This window comes from Jaculus jaculus, chromosome 3 (genome assembly GCF_020740685.1).
Source record: "Jaculus jaculus isolate mJacJac1 chromosome 3, mJacJac1.mat.Y.cur, whole genome shotgun sequence".
NCBI lineage: Eukaryota > Metazoa > Chordata > Mammalia > Rodentia > Dipodidae > Jaculus > Jaculus jaculus.
The window spans coordinates 172946567-172962045 of NC_059104.1; the positions used below are offsets into that span (position 1 = coordinate 172946567).

A 15479-nucleotide genomic window follows, 5' to 3' on the forward strand; every position below is an offset into this window, starting at 1 on the left:
TTATTTCCCTTCTCACTTCAGGCTGCCCACATTCTGGCATCAACCTCTACAATCCGGGATGCCCAGACTTCTGTCTTAAGTCCAGACCTCTGCTCTCAACTCCAGAATCTAAATGCCAACCTGTGGCCCCAAAGGTCACCTCAAACTTGGCATATCTAAGACTGAACTCGCAAGCCCCTAGCAATGTGCCATGTTAGAGAACGGCACCACTACCCAGACAGAGCCTTTAAGTACTCCTCAGGCCATCCTAAAGGCCTGTCTGTCACTCTACTACCAAAGCCTGTCACTATTGTCTTGAATCCACACACTCCTCAGTCCCATCATTTCCAAGACACTCTCATTCCTGATGACCGCAAGACCCTTCTAGCTGAGCACGCTGCATCCACGTCCACATGCTTAAAATCTGTCTTCATGGGATGGTCAAAGCGAGCTTTCAAGACTCAAATCTGCTGTATCAGGAGCACTGCACAAAAATGCCTTGGTATGGCTAAGTGGGCCCTTTAAGGTGTGCGGTGCTAGCGGTCTAAGGTGACCGGGGGTGTGCCCCTGAGGAGGACTGGAGAACCTTGGCCTCTTCTCTCTCTGATCCTTGGGCATGAGGTGAGTGGTTCTGCTATGCCACATGGTCTTCATGCTGTGCCACTTTGCCACAGGCTTACAGTGATGAAGCTAGCCTGTTGTGAACCGAACCTCTGAAACTACAAACCAAAATAAGCCATTCTCTTTATAAGTTGATGACCTGAGGTGTTTTCTGTGGTAATGGAAAGCAGGCTGGCGAAAGTGGTTCCTCATGGCTCTTAGTCTAAGGACCGATGACTGGGAAGTCACTCACACGCCGACCACTGCCCGGCCTTCAGCCCGGCCCCTCCCGAGCGGCTCCCGGTGCTCCCCGGCCACCGAAGCGCCTCGGGCTCAGGACCCTCCCGGGCAGCACTCCCTCCGCCCGGAGCGCGTTTTCTCCGCTCTCCTCTACCCCACCCCACTTTAATAATTCACTTCCGCTCCTAGTATTTTAGTTCAAAGGATGTTTTCACAGGAAAGCTTTCCTTTTTCCTTTTCCTTTTATCTGGTGGGGGAAGGGGAAGGGTATGGAGTTGCTACGTGGCCTTGACTGCTTTGCGCTAAGTAGTTCAAAGGAGTCTCACACTCATAGCAATCCTTCTGCCTCAGTTTCCCTAATACTAGCACTACAGGAGTGCACCAACACAGATGGCTGCCCAGGAAGACTTTTGTTCTTTTTAATATCTTATTATTTATTAATGAGAAAGAAAGAAGCAGAGAGAGAATGAGAATGGCACACCAGGACTTCTAGCCACTGCAAACAAACTCCAGACACATGCGCCACTTTGTGCATCTAGCTTTATGTGGGTACTAAGGAATCGAACCCAGGTCCTCTGACTTTGCAGGCAAGCACCTTAACCACTTAGCTATCTCTCCAGCCCCCAGGAAGATTTTTCTGACCCCTAGGCCAGATGAAGTTCTTGAGACTGTTTTTGATGAATGACCTAATTTATTTGTTTGTTTGTTTTGTTTTTTCGATGTAGGATCTCGGGCTTGGCCAGGCTGACCTGGAATTCACTGTCGTCTTAGGGTGGCCTCGAACTCACGGTGATCCTCCTACCTCTGCCTCCTGAGTGCTGGGATTAAAGGCATGTGCCACCTCGCCCGGCTTCTACTTTATTAACACATATTTATTTGTATGATTATTATTATTGGGGGGTTAAGACAGGGTGTCACTCTAGTCCAGGCTGACCTGGAATTCACTATGTACTCTCAGGATGGCCTCAAACTCACAGTGATCCTCCTACCTCTGCTTCCTGAGTGCTGGGATTAAAGGCATGCGCCACCACACCCAGCTGTATGATTATTTGATTCAAAGTTTTTCTATTGTCACCATCTGTAAATGCCATTAAAGCAAGACTAGCCACTATTTCCCAGTACCTAACACCGGACCAGGCACATGGTATTCTTCTAAGGTATTTGTTAAATGTGCGGATAAATGAATGGCAGGTACTATAAAAGCCTATCTCTGTCCTCAGTTCATGATCCATATATAGCTAGTACCATAATCCCAACTCATAGGACTGTCAAGAATTCAACAGGGCTAGAGGTATACCTCAATGGTAGAGAGCTTGGCTTTTGAGCTCCAGCATCACACACGCAAGTTAACAGTAGAAGGAACTTCTTTATAGCAGAAAAGCATGCGCCCGTCATGCTTACTGCTCCCGTCTCTGGATGCTCACAGCCTACAGTTGGAGCTGTTATAACTGAACACAGTTCCAGGCTGAGGCCTGGTATTTTCAGCCACTGCAAGGTATGGACAGAGCTCTGGGATGAGGTGGTGGTCCTTGGGTGAACAGGACATACATACCAACAGGTTTAGCGACAGGTACATTCCCCAGGTAATAAACTTGAAACTTTTGCACCAACTCATTCTTGGGTGCGGGGAATTCCACTGTGAGGAGAAGAGGAGGGTCAGTTGTACAGTAGTCAGCCACACCAGACCATTCACCCAGTCAAAACCCCGCCTCATCCTTTCCCGGCCTTCCTCTAAAGACGTCCCTCTACTTATGTAACCCAAAGTACTCCGTCTCCATGGATTCACTTTTTTTTTCTATCATGTCTTTCCAGGAACTACTGCCTCTTTTTGGGTCACCCCAACCAACAAAGCTGAGCTGAACCTGGTGATGTTCTCACACCGACCTTGGAAAGGGACGTCCACAAGCTTAGAGTGGTCCAGGGACAGTCCATTTACCAAGCAGCGAGCACTGCGCCGTTCAGCCATGATCTGAGGAAGCAATGGATGGGGAAGCGGGGCTTAACAGGGGGAATTCTGTTAAGGCGTCCTGACCCTGAAGCCCCCATCCCCACTCAACAACCCCACCCACAGCCTCCTCAAGCAAAGGTGGAGCTAGCCCGGGCGGAGGAGGGGGCCGTGCCTTCGAGCAGATCTCATGCAGGCTGGTGGCGATGTTCTTGGCAGGTGCCTCACAGCGGAACACGTGGCACTTGAGCATCTGGGTCAGCTTATCCCGGGCTACGTAGGCAAAGTCCCTGTTGGGGGGATGGTCACCTCAGTATCTCCTGGAACCATCACGTGCTGAGCCTGGCCAAAAACTCCACCCACATCCTCCCTGCCCATAGCAGCTCCTCCGGGTTTCTTGGGACAGTGTCCTGAAGGTGCAACTTTTGGTGGTGGTTGGGGGGGAGGAGCAGGATGTAGACAGACAGGCAGACATGCTGAGGTGGGATCGTGGGTCAGCACAGCAGGTGGGAAAGGGAACAGTGGAGTAAAGGAGCTGGTCCAGGTGCGGGGCGGGGCACGGTCAAAGCACATAGGCATAATACCTCTCTCTGGGTCCAGCAGCATGAGAGAGGCAAAGAACAGAGTTAGGGAGCAGGACTCTGGTTGTTGAAAGGGCTCCCCGCTCCCAGAATCCTGGGCCCCGGGCCCACCTTCCACTGTCCCGCCCGACGCCCCACACGCGAATGCTGACGATGGGTTGGGAGTGCAGCAGCGCCTCGCTCTGGGGCTCCACCAGCTTCAGCGTCTCGTCCTCCAGCTGCAGCAGAAGGTCCTTGCCCTGCAAGTCCCCGGAGCGGCACTCAGCGACGCCCTGCCCGGGAGGCAGCTGAGGTCTGCTTCCTCTAGCTCTCGGGAGACATTAGCCACTGTGGGGTCTTGTTTAGTTGTCAGACCAAAGACCAGCCGCCTGTGGGCCTCTCCCATAAAGGCCGCTTGTCCTCCTCTTCCCCAGGACCTCTCAGCCCCATCACTGCCGGGCAATCATCCCTCCTGGTCCCAGCTTTGGGGTTATCCATCCATCCCATAGACCTGCTACTTAAGCCACACCCATCTCCCGGCCCAGCCCTTTCCCAGACAAATCAGATCCCCCATTTCTCATATCCCTGCACTCTCCCATAGAGCCTCCACCGCACAGGCTCAGGCGCTCACCTCCCCCCAGCCCCCGGCCATGGGGTCGTGCAGATTGTTTTTGTGGTAGGACAGCTGACGGATGCAATTGTTGACTGCCACACTGCTGCGTCCTGGGGCCAGCTCCTCCTCGGTCATTTCCACCCAGCCTAGGGAGCGCACAGCGAAGCACTGCCAGACACAGAAGAGGGTGGGGAGAGGGAGAGGTCTGAGCTGAGCCTGGAGGCACTGTGAACACAGGACTCAGAGGAACTCTGAGGAAGGCTGGGGCAAGCTGAATGAAGATGGAGTGCCCCAAACAGGGTATGGTCAGACAGGGAGATCTCAGAGGACACTGCCTCTGAGCCAACCCTGGCAGGTTCCTAGGAGGTCCTGAGTTAAGTACTGAAAGTCGTTAAGACAAAAAGTTAAACACTCCAGGATGACTGAGTTAAATACTGAACGTCCGCTAGCTCAGAACACAGCTCTGTGCCGAGACCAGGAAGAACCCCCCACTCGGGACCTGGGAGCTTCACTGGGACCAGGATCCGCAGAGCTCAGCATGAGGGGCTGTCCTGCACAGAGGGGTCCGCAGAATGGGCGATGCTCTTGAACAAACCTTGATCCCTGGGTTGCTGTTCCCTGGGGGCAGCTTCTCCTCCTCTTGGGACAATGGCTCTGGGCTGCAGGCAGATGGGAACACTTGACACAGCACCCCCATACGTGGAGGTGTCTCAATACCCCTTCTGTGAAGATCCAGACCACCCCTAGCCCACAGCGTCTGGTGACTCACCTGAGACTCTGAGCTGGGAAGGGCAATGTCCCCTCCTCAGAGTCCTTCAGTCCCAGCTCCATTGGAGCCTCCTCGCTGGGTTCATCCTTGGAAAACAGATTGAGGGATCAGGCCCTGCAGGTATCTTGAGCTACTTCTACAGTGAGGCAGGCTCCCTTACTCACCTTCCAAAACTCTCCTTCCTCAAAGCCTGCTCCATGGGCAAAGCCAGTCCAGGTGAGCTGGTGGGGGGGGGGGGGGTAGTAGGGAGTGGTTTCACTCCATGCTAGCAGCACAAGCCCCTTCACCCCTGGGCAAGAAACATGCCACTAAGCCTCACCTGCGACTCCTCTTGGGGGCTGCTCCCCTGGGAGGGCGACGCCCGGCCTGGGGGCTCCCACTGGGTGGTTCCTGTCGGGATGTGCCAATAATAGGTCCCTGAGGTGTCCTGGACCCTCATCCATCCAGCCGGCAGGTCGGAATCCGTCTCGAAGGCGTTGGGGTTCCAGAAGGAATCTGCCAGGTGGGAGGCTTGGTGAGGGTTAGCTACTCCAGTCAGCAGTCAGCAGATGCCTGTGCCCACCCGACCCCCCTCCTGAGAACCCACAAAGCAGGAGTGGGGGAAGGCTATGGGACAGCATGGTTCCTGCTTCCTTCTAGAGCCTGCAGTTGAGTCGCCACGTTGGGGACCACCAGCAGGGAAGATGGTTCAGGTCCCCTCCTGGGCCCTGCAGCTACCTACTGTGGCCACGGAGGGAAGGAAGACAGCAGGGAAGAAAGATGAAAGGGAGAGAGAGGGAGGGTGAGTGACCCCAATTTACCTCCTCTCATACACCGTACATATTGACGTCAGGGCACACAAAGGTGTACACATTGACATCTCCTACACACATACATGTGTATACGGACACATAATACATGCAGACCCTAGCACACACCTGTGCAGCCATAGACAGTGTGCAACACACAGAAAATACTGGCAGGTATCGCATATAAACGTACATGCGTGTGCAGGGGAAAACACACATACTGACATGTTATATACTCATGCAGAGGTGTGTATGCATATGGCTGCATATGACAGACCTACCACACGGTTTTACAAATAAGACACCACCCCCGTCCTCAACATACGTGTGGATGCCACACATACTGATGGCACACACATTTGTCACCTCTGAGCAGACACTACACTCACACCCTGACCTGTGCCACACGCACACATGCAGGCAAACGTGTCACGTGCACACACACGAAGCACACACCTGTGACATACATCCATTCTCTACTGGAACCACACAACTCCATCCCTATTACCCAGCTCACGCGCCCTCCGACTCAGTTCTCCTCACCAGCTCTGCCCCACCTCACACCAGGCCCCGCGCGGTCCCTCACCTGGGCTACTGTCCTGCAGGATGATGGCCAGGAAGAAGTCCTGGGAGAACATGGCACTTATTCCCGGCCCCTCCTGCTTCCAACCCTCCCTCCTCACAGCCCCTCCAGCCCGGCCAGCTGGGCTCTCAGCCTGGTGCTGGGCTGCAGAGAAAAGCTCATCTCGCCTCCTTCTCAGCAGGGCAGAGCGCCTGCCAGGCAAGAGCCTCCTCCGCCTAGAGCTCTCTAGGGAGGGGCCAAGACCACCATACTAGAGAGCCTCTTTGGAGCGCAGATAGGTGAGGAAGCGGGGCTCACACGAGCCCAGCCCTTCCTGCTCTTCCTAACCCTGACTCCCCTCCCCCAATCGAGAATCTCCATCCCACCCTGCAGCGGTCACATCAATGCCACAGCTAAACTCATTCTGAGGAGCGCGACAAGGCTCAGCCTCTTGGGAATAGCCCAGCCACCTGGGGCCCTGCAGAAAACACAGCTCTCACCATAAACAGGGTGTGGCTTCAAAGCCCTCAGGGAGTCCTCTCCTACCTAGAACCTGCCCAGCAGCTTGAACCCAAGGGTGGTCCTTGAGGACCTGAGTCCCAGCAAGCTTGAGGCCTGGTTTGAGGTTTCCCTGCACCACCCCCCTCACCTGCCAGGGCCCAGCTAGGCTGCAGCGTCTCCTCGGCAACCGCAGCACCCGATGGCTGGGAGTGCCCAGACTGCTGACGTGCTGCTCGTTACCAGGGAAACCAGGATTCCTGACTGGTCCAAGAGGCAGCACGGAGGGCCCGGCAGTCTCTAGATCCAGGCTGCTGAGCAGCGGAGCACAGAGGGGTTGGGAGTGGGCGTGGTTACACAGAGGTGTGTGCACACCTGAGACATTCACACACGGTGCAGTGGCACCCCCTACTTGTAAATGAGGAAGCTCACAGGCGCGCACACACCCAATGTAGAAGGGCTCTCCTCGCCCATTCACTTTTCAGGCAGCCATCAGTGCCTCTCCAGCCTCCACTGCCTCCCACAGCGGTTCCTAACACTCCGCTGAGGCTCGGCAAATGGCTGCTGTTCTCCAGATCCGTCCCCCAGCACTGTCAGGAACACCAGCACATAGGGGCCCTGCCCCCCACGGCTGCTCCATGGGGGGCCGGCCACTTCTGGAATCCGGGGACCAGCTCATTTTGTGGCTGAGTCACACACACCAATCCATCTGCCATCCCTGCCAACCTGTACCTTCCTGCTCCAAAGAGCTTCATCCTTCCGATCTGTCCTGGAAGGGGCAGCTTCTCCCCCCTTGACCATCTGGAAAGCCCTTCTGGAGCTTGGCACATCTCTTGTCAAGCACAACCCACCGGGGCCTTTGCTTCCACACGCAAGCACTGATTCCACAATGTCCATGTTCACTCCTGCGTCAGTTTCTGGAGGTATTCACACACGAACCCAAATGTTTGTCTGTCCTGTTGCCCTTCTTCTTCCTTCCTTCATCAATAAACGCCTTAGTGGCTAAGGCTAGTGTACTAATGTCTCAGGAATCTGAGATTCACTTGATGTTCTCCCTTTCCCTCCACTTTCATTATTTCTATAAAACACAGAGAACTAGCATTTTCTAACCTGGATCCCTTCAGACACCTTACAGCTGGCTTCCTTTACCACTGTAGGATACATACTATGGCTTGAATGGTTTTTAGGAGCTGCCAAACCAGTGAAGTGTCCTCTCTAGCTTACTACTCTTTTTTTTTTCTCTCAATGTAGGGCATCTCTCTAGCCCAGGCTGACCTGGAATTCACTATGTAGTCTCAGGGTAGCCTCAAACTCTCGGAGATCCTCTTACCTCTGCCTCCCGAGTGCTGGGATTAAAGGCGTGCATCACCATGCGTGGCTTAGCTTACCACTTTTAAAAATTATTATTTAGTACTGTAATATCTCTATCACACCTTCCAAGGCTCAGGGTCTAATGCAGAGGAGGTGGCTAAAATAATGTAAGAGCCAAAGGAAGGGTAGGACTCCTTACAACATGCTCCCCCCAGACACAAAATGGCATGGATATTCATGACCTCACAGTACCCGACACTACCTACACAAGGACCATCATAAGAGGAGGAAGGGCTGGAGGCATTGCTTAGTGGTTAAGGTGTTTGCCTGTAAAGCCAAAGGACCCAGGTTCAATTCCTCAGAACCCATGTTAGCCAGATGCACAAGAGGGCGCACACATCTGGAGTTCGTTTGCAGCGGCTGGAGGCCTTGGCGTGCGCGCTCTCTCTCTCTCTTTAAATAAATAAATAATTAAATAAATAAATAATAAAATATTTTTTTAAAAAGAGGAGGAAAAGATTATGACATCAAAATAAAAGAAAAACTGATTGAGATGGGGAGGGGATATGATGGAGTTTCAAAGGGGAAAGTGGAGGAGGGAGGGTATTACCATGGGATATTTTTTATAATCATGGAAGTTGTTAATAAAAATTTGAGAGAAAAAAAGAAAAGCCCTCACAGAAAAAATAATTGTTGTTTAGCTGGGCATGGTGGTGCACACCTACAATCCCAGCACTTGGGAGGCAGAGGTAGGAGGATTGCTGTGACTTCATAGTGAATTCTAGGTCAGCCTGGGCTAGAGCAAGACCCTACCTCAAAAAAAAAAAAAAAAAACCTGTTATTTATTTGCACGTGTGTGTGCCACTGCAAAAGAACTCCAGACACAGGATTGGATGCTGGGGTACTGAACTGGGGCCAGCAGGCTTTATCAACTTTAACTGCTGAGCCATTTCTCCAGCCCGTCTAGTTGACTACACTTAACCGCTTTTCTCGTAACACTCAGGATAAAAAGTCAAACTCCACAACAGGGTTAATGCGCTGTTAAGAGCCCCCAGCTTTCAGCCTCTGACCATTCTCCAGCCCCCTTCTCTCTCCCTACTGGGGGCCTAGCTGTCAACCATTCTACCTTCTGACATCAGCGGGAAAGCTTCTTTACCAAACTGACGCGCTCTCCCTCCCTCACACGGGCAGGCAGGGTGTCCTCCTCTTCCCTCCCTACACGCTCATATACTGATTACGACTGTCTCTGTCTCCTCACTACACTGAGTACCAAGAGCGTACGAACACCTTTAACTTGTAGTGTACATTCCAAGCATTTTGGACAAGGCCTGGCTCAGAGTTTGATCCCAGCACAGCTCACAAAGTTCATTCATTCATTCACTTAATTCACTCATTTAGACATCCAATCCACAACTCTGTGGAAATCCTAGGATGGGAAAGAGAAAACAACTTTTGTTCAATCCCATTCCACTTCTACAGGAGCTGACACCTCCCCTGTGGCCCTCACCGTCATCTATGACAGAGTCAGCAGTGACACAGGCAGTTCCCAGGTCAGGCCTCACACCTGAACCCTGAATACCCTTGCTGCATAATCCTTGAGTCTACTACCTCACCAGTGGCCTAGCTGCGATCACTGGCCACACCCAGCATACCATGCCCAGTTCTTGAGAGGATCAGAAGTGCAGCCATCAGTAACCAGCCCAGGAGCCACTAAACAGGCAGGCTCCTATTTGGTCAATGACTCACACTCCCTGGGGTTGCAAGATAGTCACCTACAATCTGCAGAGTGATGCAAGCCCGAGAGATTTTTGTGTAGCCTGCACAGTGCTTTTAAAAAAAAAAAAAAAAAAGGAGGGCTGGAGAGATGGTGTAGTGGTTAAGGCTCTTGCCTGTGAAGAATAAGAATCCAGATTCCATTCTCTAGTACCCATGAAAGCCAGATGCACAAGGAGGTGGACATGTCTGGAGTTCCTGGGCTGGAGAGATTGTTCCGTGGTTAAAGGCTCTTGCCTGCAAAGCCTGATGGCCTGGGTTCAATTTCCCAGTACCCACACAGAGCCAGATACACAAAGTAGAGCAGGCACCTGGAATTCATTTACACTGGCAAGAGGCCCTGTGCATCCATTCTCTCTCTGCCTCTTTCTCTGCTTGCAAATCAATAAAAATATATTTTAAAAACTATATAGAAAGGTTAAAGGAGAACTTGTACATCTCAAGTAACTAAGTTTTGAAGGCTTGATGTGGTGCCACACATCTGTGACCACAGCACTCAAGAGGCAGAGGCGAGATGAGCTTTACAAGTTTGAGGCCAGCCTGGTTTACACAGCAAGTCCCAGTCAGCTAGGGAAACACTAAGACTTTGTCCCCAAAATGGGGGGAGGCAACAGAAAGAAACTTTAAGAGATACGTTAACCATGGACCTATCTGAATACCAATTCACACTGTCCAAATTCTTATAAGGTTGACACACACATTAGACAAGCAGAAGCATGTTAATATTAAGTGAATATTTGAGGATATTAAGAAATTATTCAGCTTTTTAGGTATTAAACAGAGTAAGTGTTTATGGAAAGTTTTTCCTTTAAGAAATGCTTATGTAAGCATTTGTAAACAAACAAGAAGTAAGAATGAGTATGGTGGCTCATGCATATATAATGACAGCATGAGTTTCACACAAGCCTGGGCTAAAATGGGGTGTGGGGGGCGTACTTGCCTCAAAATAACCAAATAACCTAGGCTGGGACTCAGAAGTGTGTAGGGCCACTAGATAGCAAGATTAACTGTGTGTTGATAATTCTTTAAACGAGGTCCTGAGTAAGTCGGCCTCTTTATTCTATTATCTCTATTCCTCTTTCTTTTGGTTTTTTAAGGTAGGGTCTTGCTCTAGCTCAGGCTGACCTGGAATTCACTATGTAGTCTCAGGATGGCCTCGAACTCACAGCCATCCTCCTACATCTGCCTCCCAAGTGCTGGGATTAAAGGCATGCACCACCATGCCCAGCTATTTATATTTCTATATGTTCTTTTATTTTTATTTATTTTGCTTTATTTATGGTTTTTTTTGTTTTTTTTTGTTTTTTTTTTTGTTTGTTTTTTGTTTTTCGAGGTAGGGTCTCACTCTGGCTCAGGCTGATCTGGAATTCACTATGTAGTCTCAGGGTGGCCTTGAACTCTCGGCGATCCTCCTACCTCTGCCTCCCGAGTGCTGGGATTAAAGGCGTGCGCCACCATGCCCGGCTTATTTATGCATTTTTTAAAAGGTAGGGTGTCACTCTAGCTCAGGCTGACTCTATAGTCCCAGGCTGGCTCCTCATACCTCTGCCTCCTAAATGCTGGGATTAAAGGCATGCACCACCGCACCTGAATACATACTTAAATATATGTAAATTTTAAGTGGGGGAGGGAGAGAGAGAGAGAAATGGCAGGGGCTCTTGCCACTGCATACTAACTCCAGAGGCATGTGCCACTTTGTGTATCTGCCTTTATGTAGGTACTAGGGAATCAAACCTGGGCTGGCAGGGTTTGCAATCAAGTGCTTTTAACCACTGAGCTATCTCCCCAGGCCCTTTTGCATGTTCTTGAAAATGCTCACAGGTAAGGTTTTCAAAAAGAGATTGGGTGTAGCTCTTGGGTCACCTGAAGTGGAAAGGATCCAGTCTGGGGTCTGGGTATGATGTCCACTACCTAGGAAAAAGGGAAGTGTTGGTCTCTATCTCTCCAGGGATAGAACCCCCAAGGTCCTCACGGATGTTAGGAAAGTGACCTACCACTGACCTACATGCCCAGCCGCCACCCACAGACTCTCAGTGTTGGAGCCATGGCCTGTTACCTCTGCGCTTTGCTCCTTGGCATTATCTGTACTCTGTGACATTAGCAAATACAGAGACACAACTTATTTAAATGGGACACACTTAATGATCGAGCTCTGAAGTCTAATGTCTATTACCTCTCCCCAAAAAGAAGCTTATGTTGATTCTTTCTCTGTTTCCTAACTTTTACTCAATTTCTTATTCTTTTTTTTTTGAGGTAGGGTCTCACTCTAGCCAAGGCTGACCTGGAATCCATTATGTAGTCTCAGAGTGGCCTCAATCTCACAGCGATCCACCTACCTCTGCCTCCTGACTGCTGGGATTAAAGGCGTGCGCCACCACGCCTGGCTCAATTTCTTATTCTTGACAAACCACATCCTTCTATTAGCCAGCATAGTGCTCTGCACGAGGTAGGTGGATCATCCCCCAGACTTCCATGAGTGTCGGGAGGCCCTAGCTGCTCCCTCCAGACTTGACATGTTAAAACAAGGCACAACTGTCCCAAGTCAACGTCCATGCACCATGCCATGTGCGTTGGGAACAGGACAACCCAGGGCTCAAAGCTCAGGTCTGAACTCAGACCTGGTTTAGATCTTCACTCTGCTGTGATCCCAGACTGTTTGGCCTTCCGAAAACTGCTAAACCTATCCTGGCCTCTTTCTTCTTTAAAATCATTGGTCATATAGGCATAGAAATGTTATCAACCTCACAGCAATGTTCTGAGTATTAAACACCATAGGGGCTGACCAGAGGGTCAGCTACTTAATAAATACTTAATAAAACAACTACCCTATGTATCCCCATGATGACATGTGGAATACATGGATTCACCCATCATGGCGTTCGTGGTGGAAAGATCTACCAAACTGTCCAATCACTCTGTGAGTAAGCATGGACAGAGGACACAGGTTCCACAACTCGTGTCCAGGCTGGTCCTGGCCTCTTCAGGGAGAAGTCTGACTCCATGCCCTCCCATACGCCCATGTCTAGCTCCACAAGATACCTGTGTCCTCCGGGGAGCCATAGGACGGGCTGCCCTGGGATAAGGTGGCCCAGCTTGAGTCCTCGTCACTGGCTGCGCTGTTCCGCATGCCAAACAGGAGGCTGGCACTCTTGCTGTGTTCCCGGGGACCATCTGTGAGAGCCTGGGGAGCAGAGGGGACATCCACACTCTCCAGAGGCTCAGGTAGCCCTTGGGGAGAAGTCAAGTCCTCCTCCTCCTCCTCTTCTTCATCTTCATCATCCTCCTCGGCCTCGCCTGCTGCCTTCTCCTCTTCCTCATCTGGTCCCTGCTCTTGGGTGCTGATGATCAAACCAGGTCCACGAAGCCCTCGGTTAGCCGCGTTGTGGGCCGAGAGCTCCAGCTCAGAGTATAGATGCATTAAGCCTTTGGGGCCCAAAGGTGCTGTTTCAGCCTCCTGGCTGGCCTCCTCTGCCAGGGTCAAGGTCACATTGCGGTTCTGGTCACGGTGGGCTGTGGCAGCCCGCCGGAGCTGGTTCTGGCCCTCTTTTAGCCACTTGGCATTGGCAGGGCCTGCCTCAGGCCCACCACCCTCCCCCATGGCGCTGCGCAGGTCCTTGGGTCCCACAGCTGTGGCCTGCAGCTTGGCGTTGAGCAGCTGGTTGTGGGCAGCGTGCAGGGGCAGGGGCAGGCTGAGTGATGGACCTCCGTGGCTGTTGGCATTAATGGCCGACTGGCTCCGTGATGACGGAACAGACATGGTCTTGGTAGAGCCTGTGGGACAAGGAGGGGAGACCATGTTGAACGTCCCTTTTTCTGCCCCAGGCCTATGTCCTGTCCTTAAACCCCTCGTACTCAACAGGCCAGAACACACCAACCCATGTCCCTTGAGAGTGATGGCGCTCAACATCTGTCCCTGACCACCACCTACATCACAGGCTAGGCCCAGGTCTGCAGACCACTCTGTCCCCAATTTCCCTGAGCGTTCTGGGATAGCACAGTGCTCGCTCTGCCCTCACTATCAAGAGAACAGTGTCCACACAATGGCTCTCTGTCCATCCTCACCACCCCCCACCTCCACTCATTCAACCCGGGCCTTACTGTGCCAGGACACAGCTGGCATGGGACAGGCTCGTGGGTTATGGACGCTGGACACTGACCACTCCTTTCCTCCTCACACTGTTGTCTGGAGCACCATCACTGCCAGCTTCCTCCCACCCCAGGCTGGGCTCCTATCATAAATCATTTAACTCAGCCAGCCCCAAGCCAGGGTCTGTGTTGACAGGAATGATGGGAGCAGAGCCAGTCCTCCAGGCACAGCCCAGAACAGGTCACAGAGGAGAGATGCTGACATCCAATTCTTGGCTTCTCTGGTCAGCGGAAGCTGTTTCAGTGACTGTCTATGAAGGTTGTCATCTAAGAAACTGGTCCTCTCTTCATCCCCGCCAGCCCTTATAATGAACAGGTCACCTCAAGCCTCTGAACTGGACCTTCTGGTCTTTCAGGTCTTTGCCCAAACCTCTTCAGGGAGGCCTTCACTAAGCACCCATTTCAACATTATGGAAGTGCTGGGGATGGACCCTTGTGCATGTAAGTAAATGCTCGGCCACTGACTTATGTGTCCAGCCTTCAAGCACCCATATTATTATATTTTTTAGTTTATTTATTAGAGAGAGAAAGAGAGAGATAGAGAGAGAGAGAGAGAATGGGCATGCCAGGACTTTTAGCCACTGCCAACGAACTCCAGATGTATGTATGCACCAGCTTGTGCATCTGGTTTATGTGGGTACTAGGGAATCAAGCCTGGGTCCTTAGGCTTCACAGGCAACTGCCTTAACTGATGAGCCATTGCTCCAGCCCAAAGCATCCATTTAAAATTTTTTTAATCATTGTAGTTATTTATTTATTAGATACAGAGAGAGAAAATGGGCACGCCAGGGCCTCTAGCCACTGCAAACAAACTCCAGAAGCATGTGCCATGTTGTACATCTGGCTAAACATGGGACCTGGAGAATTGAACCTGGGTCCTTAGGCTTCGCAGGCAAGTGCCTTAACCACTAAGCCATCTCTCTAGCTCCAAAGCACCCCTTTTAAAACCACAGGCTACCTCTTCTCTCCTCAGTATCCCAATACTCTTTCCACATGCCAATCACCATCTAACGAGCTTATTTTGTGTTTACTTTGTTTAATGACCAGTCCATGTTGGTGAGGATTTCTCTCTTTTCTTTCTTTCTTTCTTTTTTTTTTCCTTCTTTCAATACAGTATCACCAGCCTCTAACATCATCCAGGCCCAGAGCAGAAACTCAGTAAACATTTACCAAGTGAACACAGAACTCTGCCCTCCCAGTCCCCATTTAGCATCTCATTGGCCGGTGTCCAATCTGCCTCACTGGGGCTGGGGAGATGACTCAGTGGTTAAAGGCAGTTGCTTGCAAAGTCTGACAACCTGGGCTCAATTCCCTGGTGCCCACGTAAAGCCAGATATGCAAAGTGTTGTGTGCAACTGGAGTTCGTTTGCAGTAGCGAGGCCCTGGTATACCCATATTCCTCTCTCCCTTTTCTCTCTCTTCCCTTTTTATTTTTAAATAAATAAAATATTTTTAAAAAAAAAAAAACTACCTCACCCTGTGGTTCTGGGGTATTTCAGTGGCTTCACGGTGCCCCAACCAAACCCTCGCTACCCTCCAAGAGGGGGGAGGGGCTTGCGGTCCACAAGACAAACACCTCTCCAGTGCCCTGCTTCCCTCATAGGCTTCCATCAAGGTCTCAGTCTGACCTGTCCTCCCAGCCCCCAGACCAGAGGCTCCTCTCAGGGCCCAGCCCTGTCCTCCACATTCCCCTGA

At 51.3% G+C, this 15479-nt stretch overlaps 1 protein-coding gene across 10 annotated transcripts in view; it reads right to left on the minus strand.

Annotated features, from left to right (window-relative positions):
* Apbb1 (amyloid beta precursor protein binding family B member 1) overlaps window positions 1-15479 on the minus strand; it is a 28888-nt gene that overhangs the window by 6401 nt on the left and 7008 nt on the right. For 2 of the 10 annotated variants that reach the window (XM_045145543.1, XM_045145545.1), the window contains exons 2-13: window positions 12678-13409; window positions 11502-11549; window positions 5026-5201; window positions 4871-4927; window positions 4707-4792; window positions 4533-4596; window positions 3956-4105; window positions 3457-3584; window positions 3349-3354; window positions 2940-3054; window positions 2704-2788; window positions 2372-2455 (exon numbers count right to left, since the gene is read on the minus strand). In XM_045145543.1, coding sequence (XP_045001478.1) covers window positions 2372-2455; window positions 2704-2788; window positions 2940-3054; window positions 3349-3354; window positions 3457-3584; window positions 3956-4105; window positions 4533-4596; window positions 4707-4792; window positions 4871-4927; window positions 5026-5201; window positions 11502-11549; window positions 12678-13395 — 1717 coding nt within the window. In that variant the 5' untranslated portion in view covers window positions 13396-13409. Of the gene's footprint in view, window positions 1-2371; window positions 2456-2703; window positions 2789-2939; window positions 3055-3348; window positions 3355-3456; window positions 3585-3955; window positions 4106-4532; window positions 4597-4706; window positions 4793-4870; window positions 4928-5025; window positions 5217-6080; window positions 6133-6556; window positions 6581-6705; window positions 6833-11501; window positions 11550-12677; window positions 13410-15479 lie in introns of those variants that run through there. The other 8 variants (XM_045145546.1, XM_045145547.1, XM_045145548.1 and 5 more) reach the window with 8 other exon arrangements.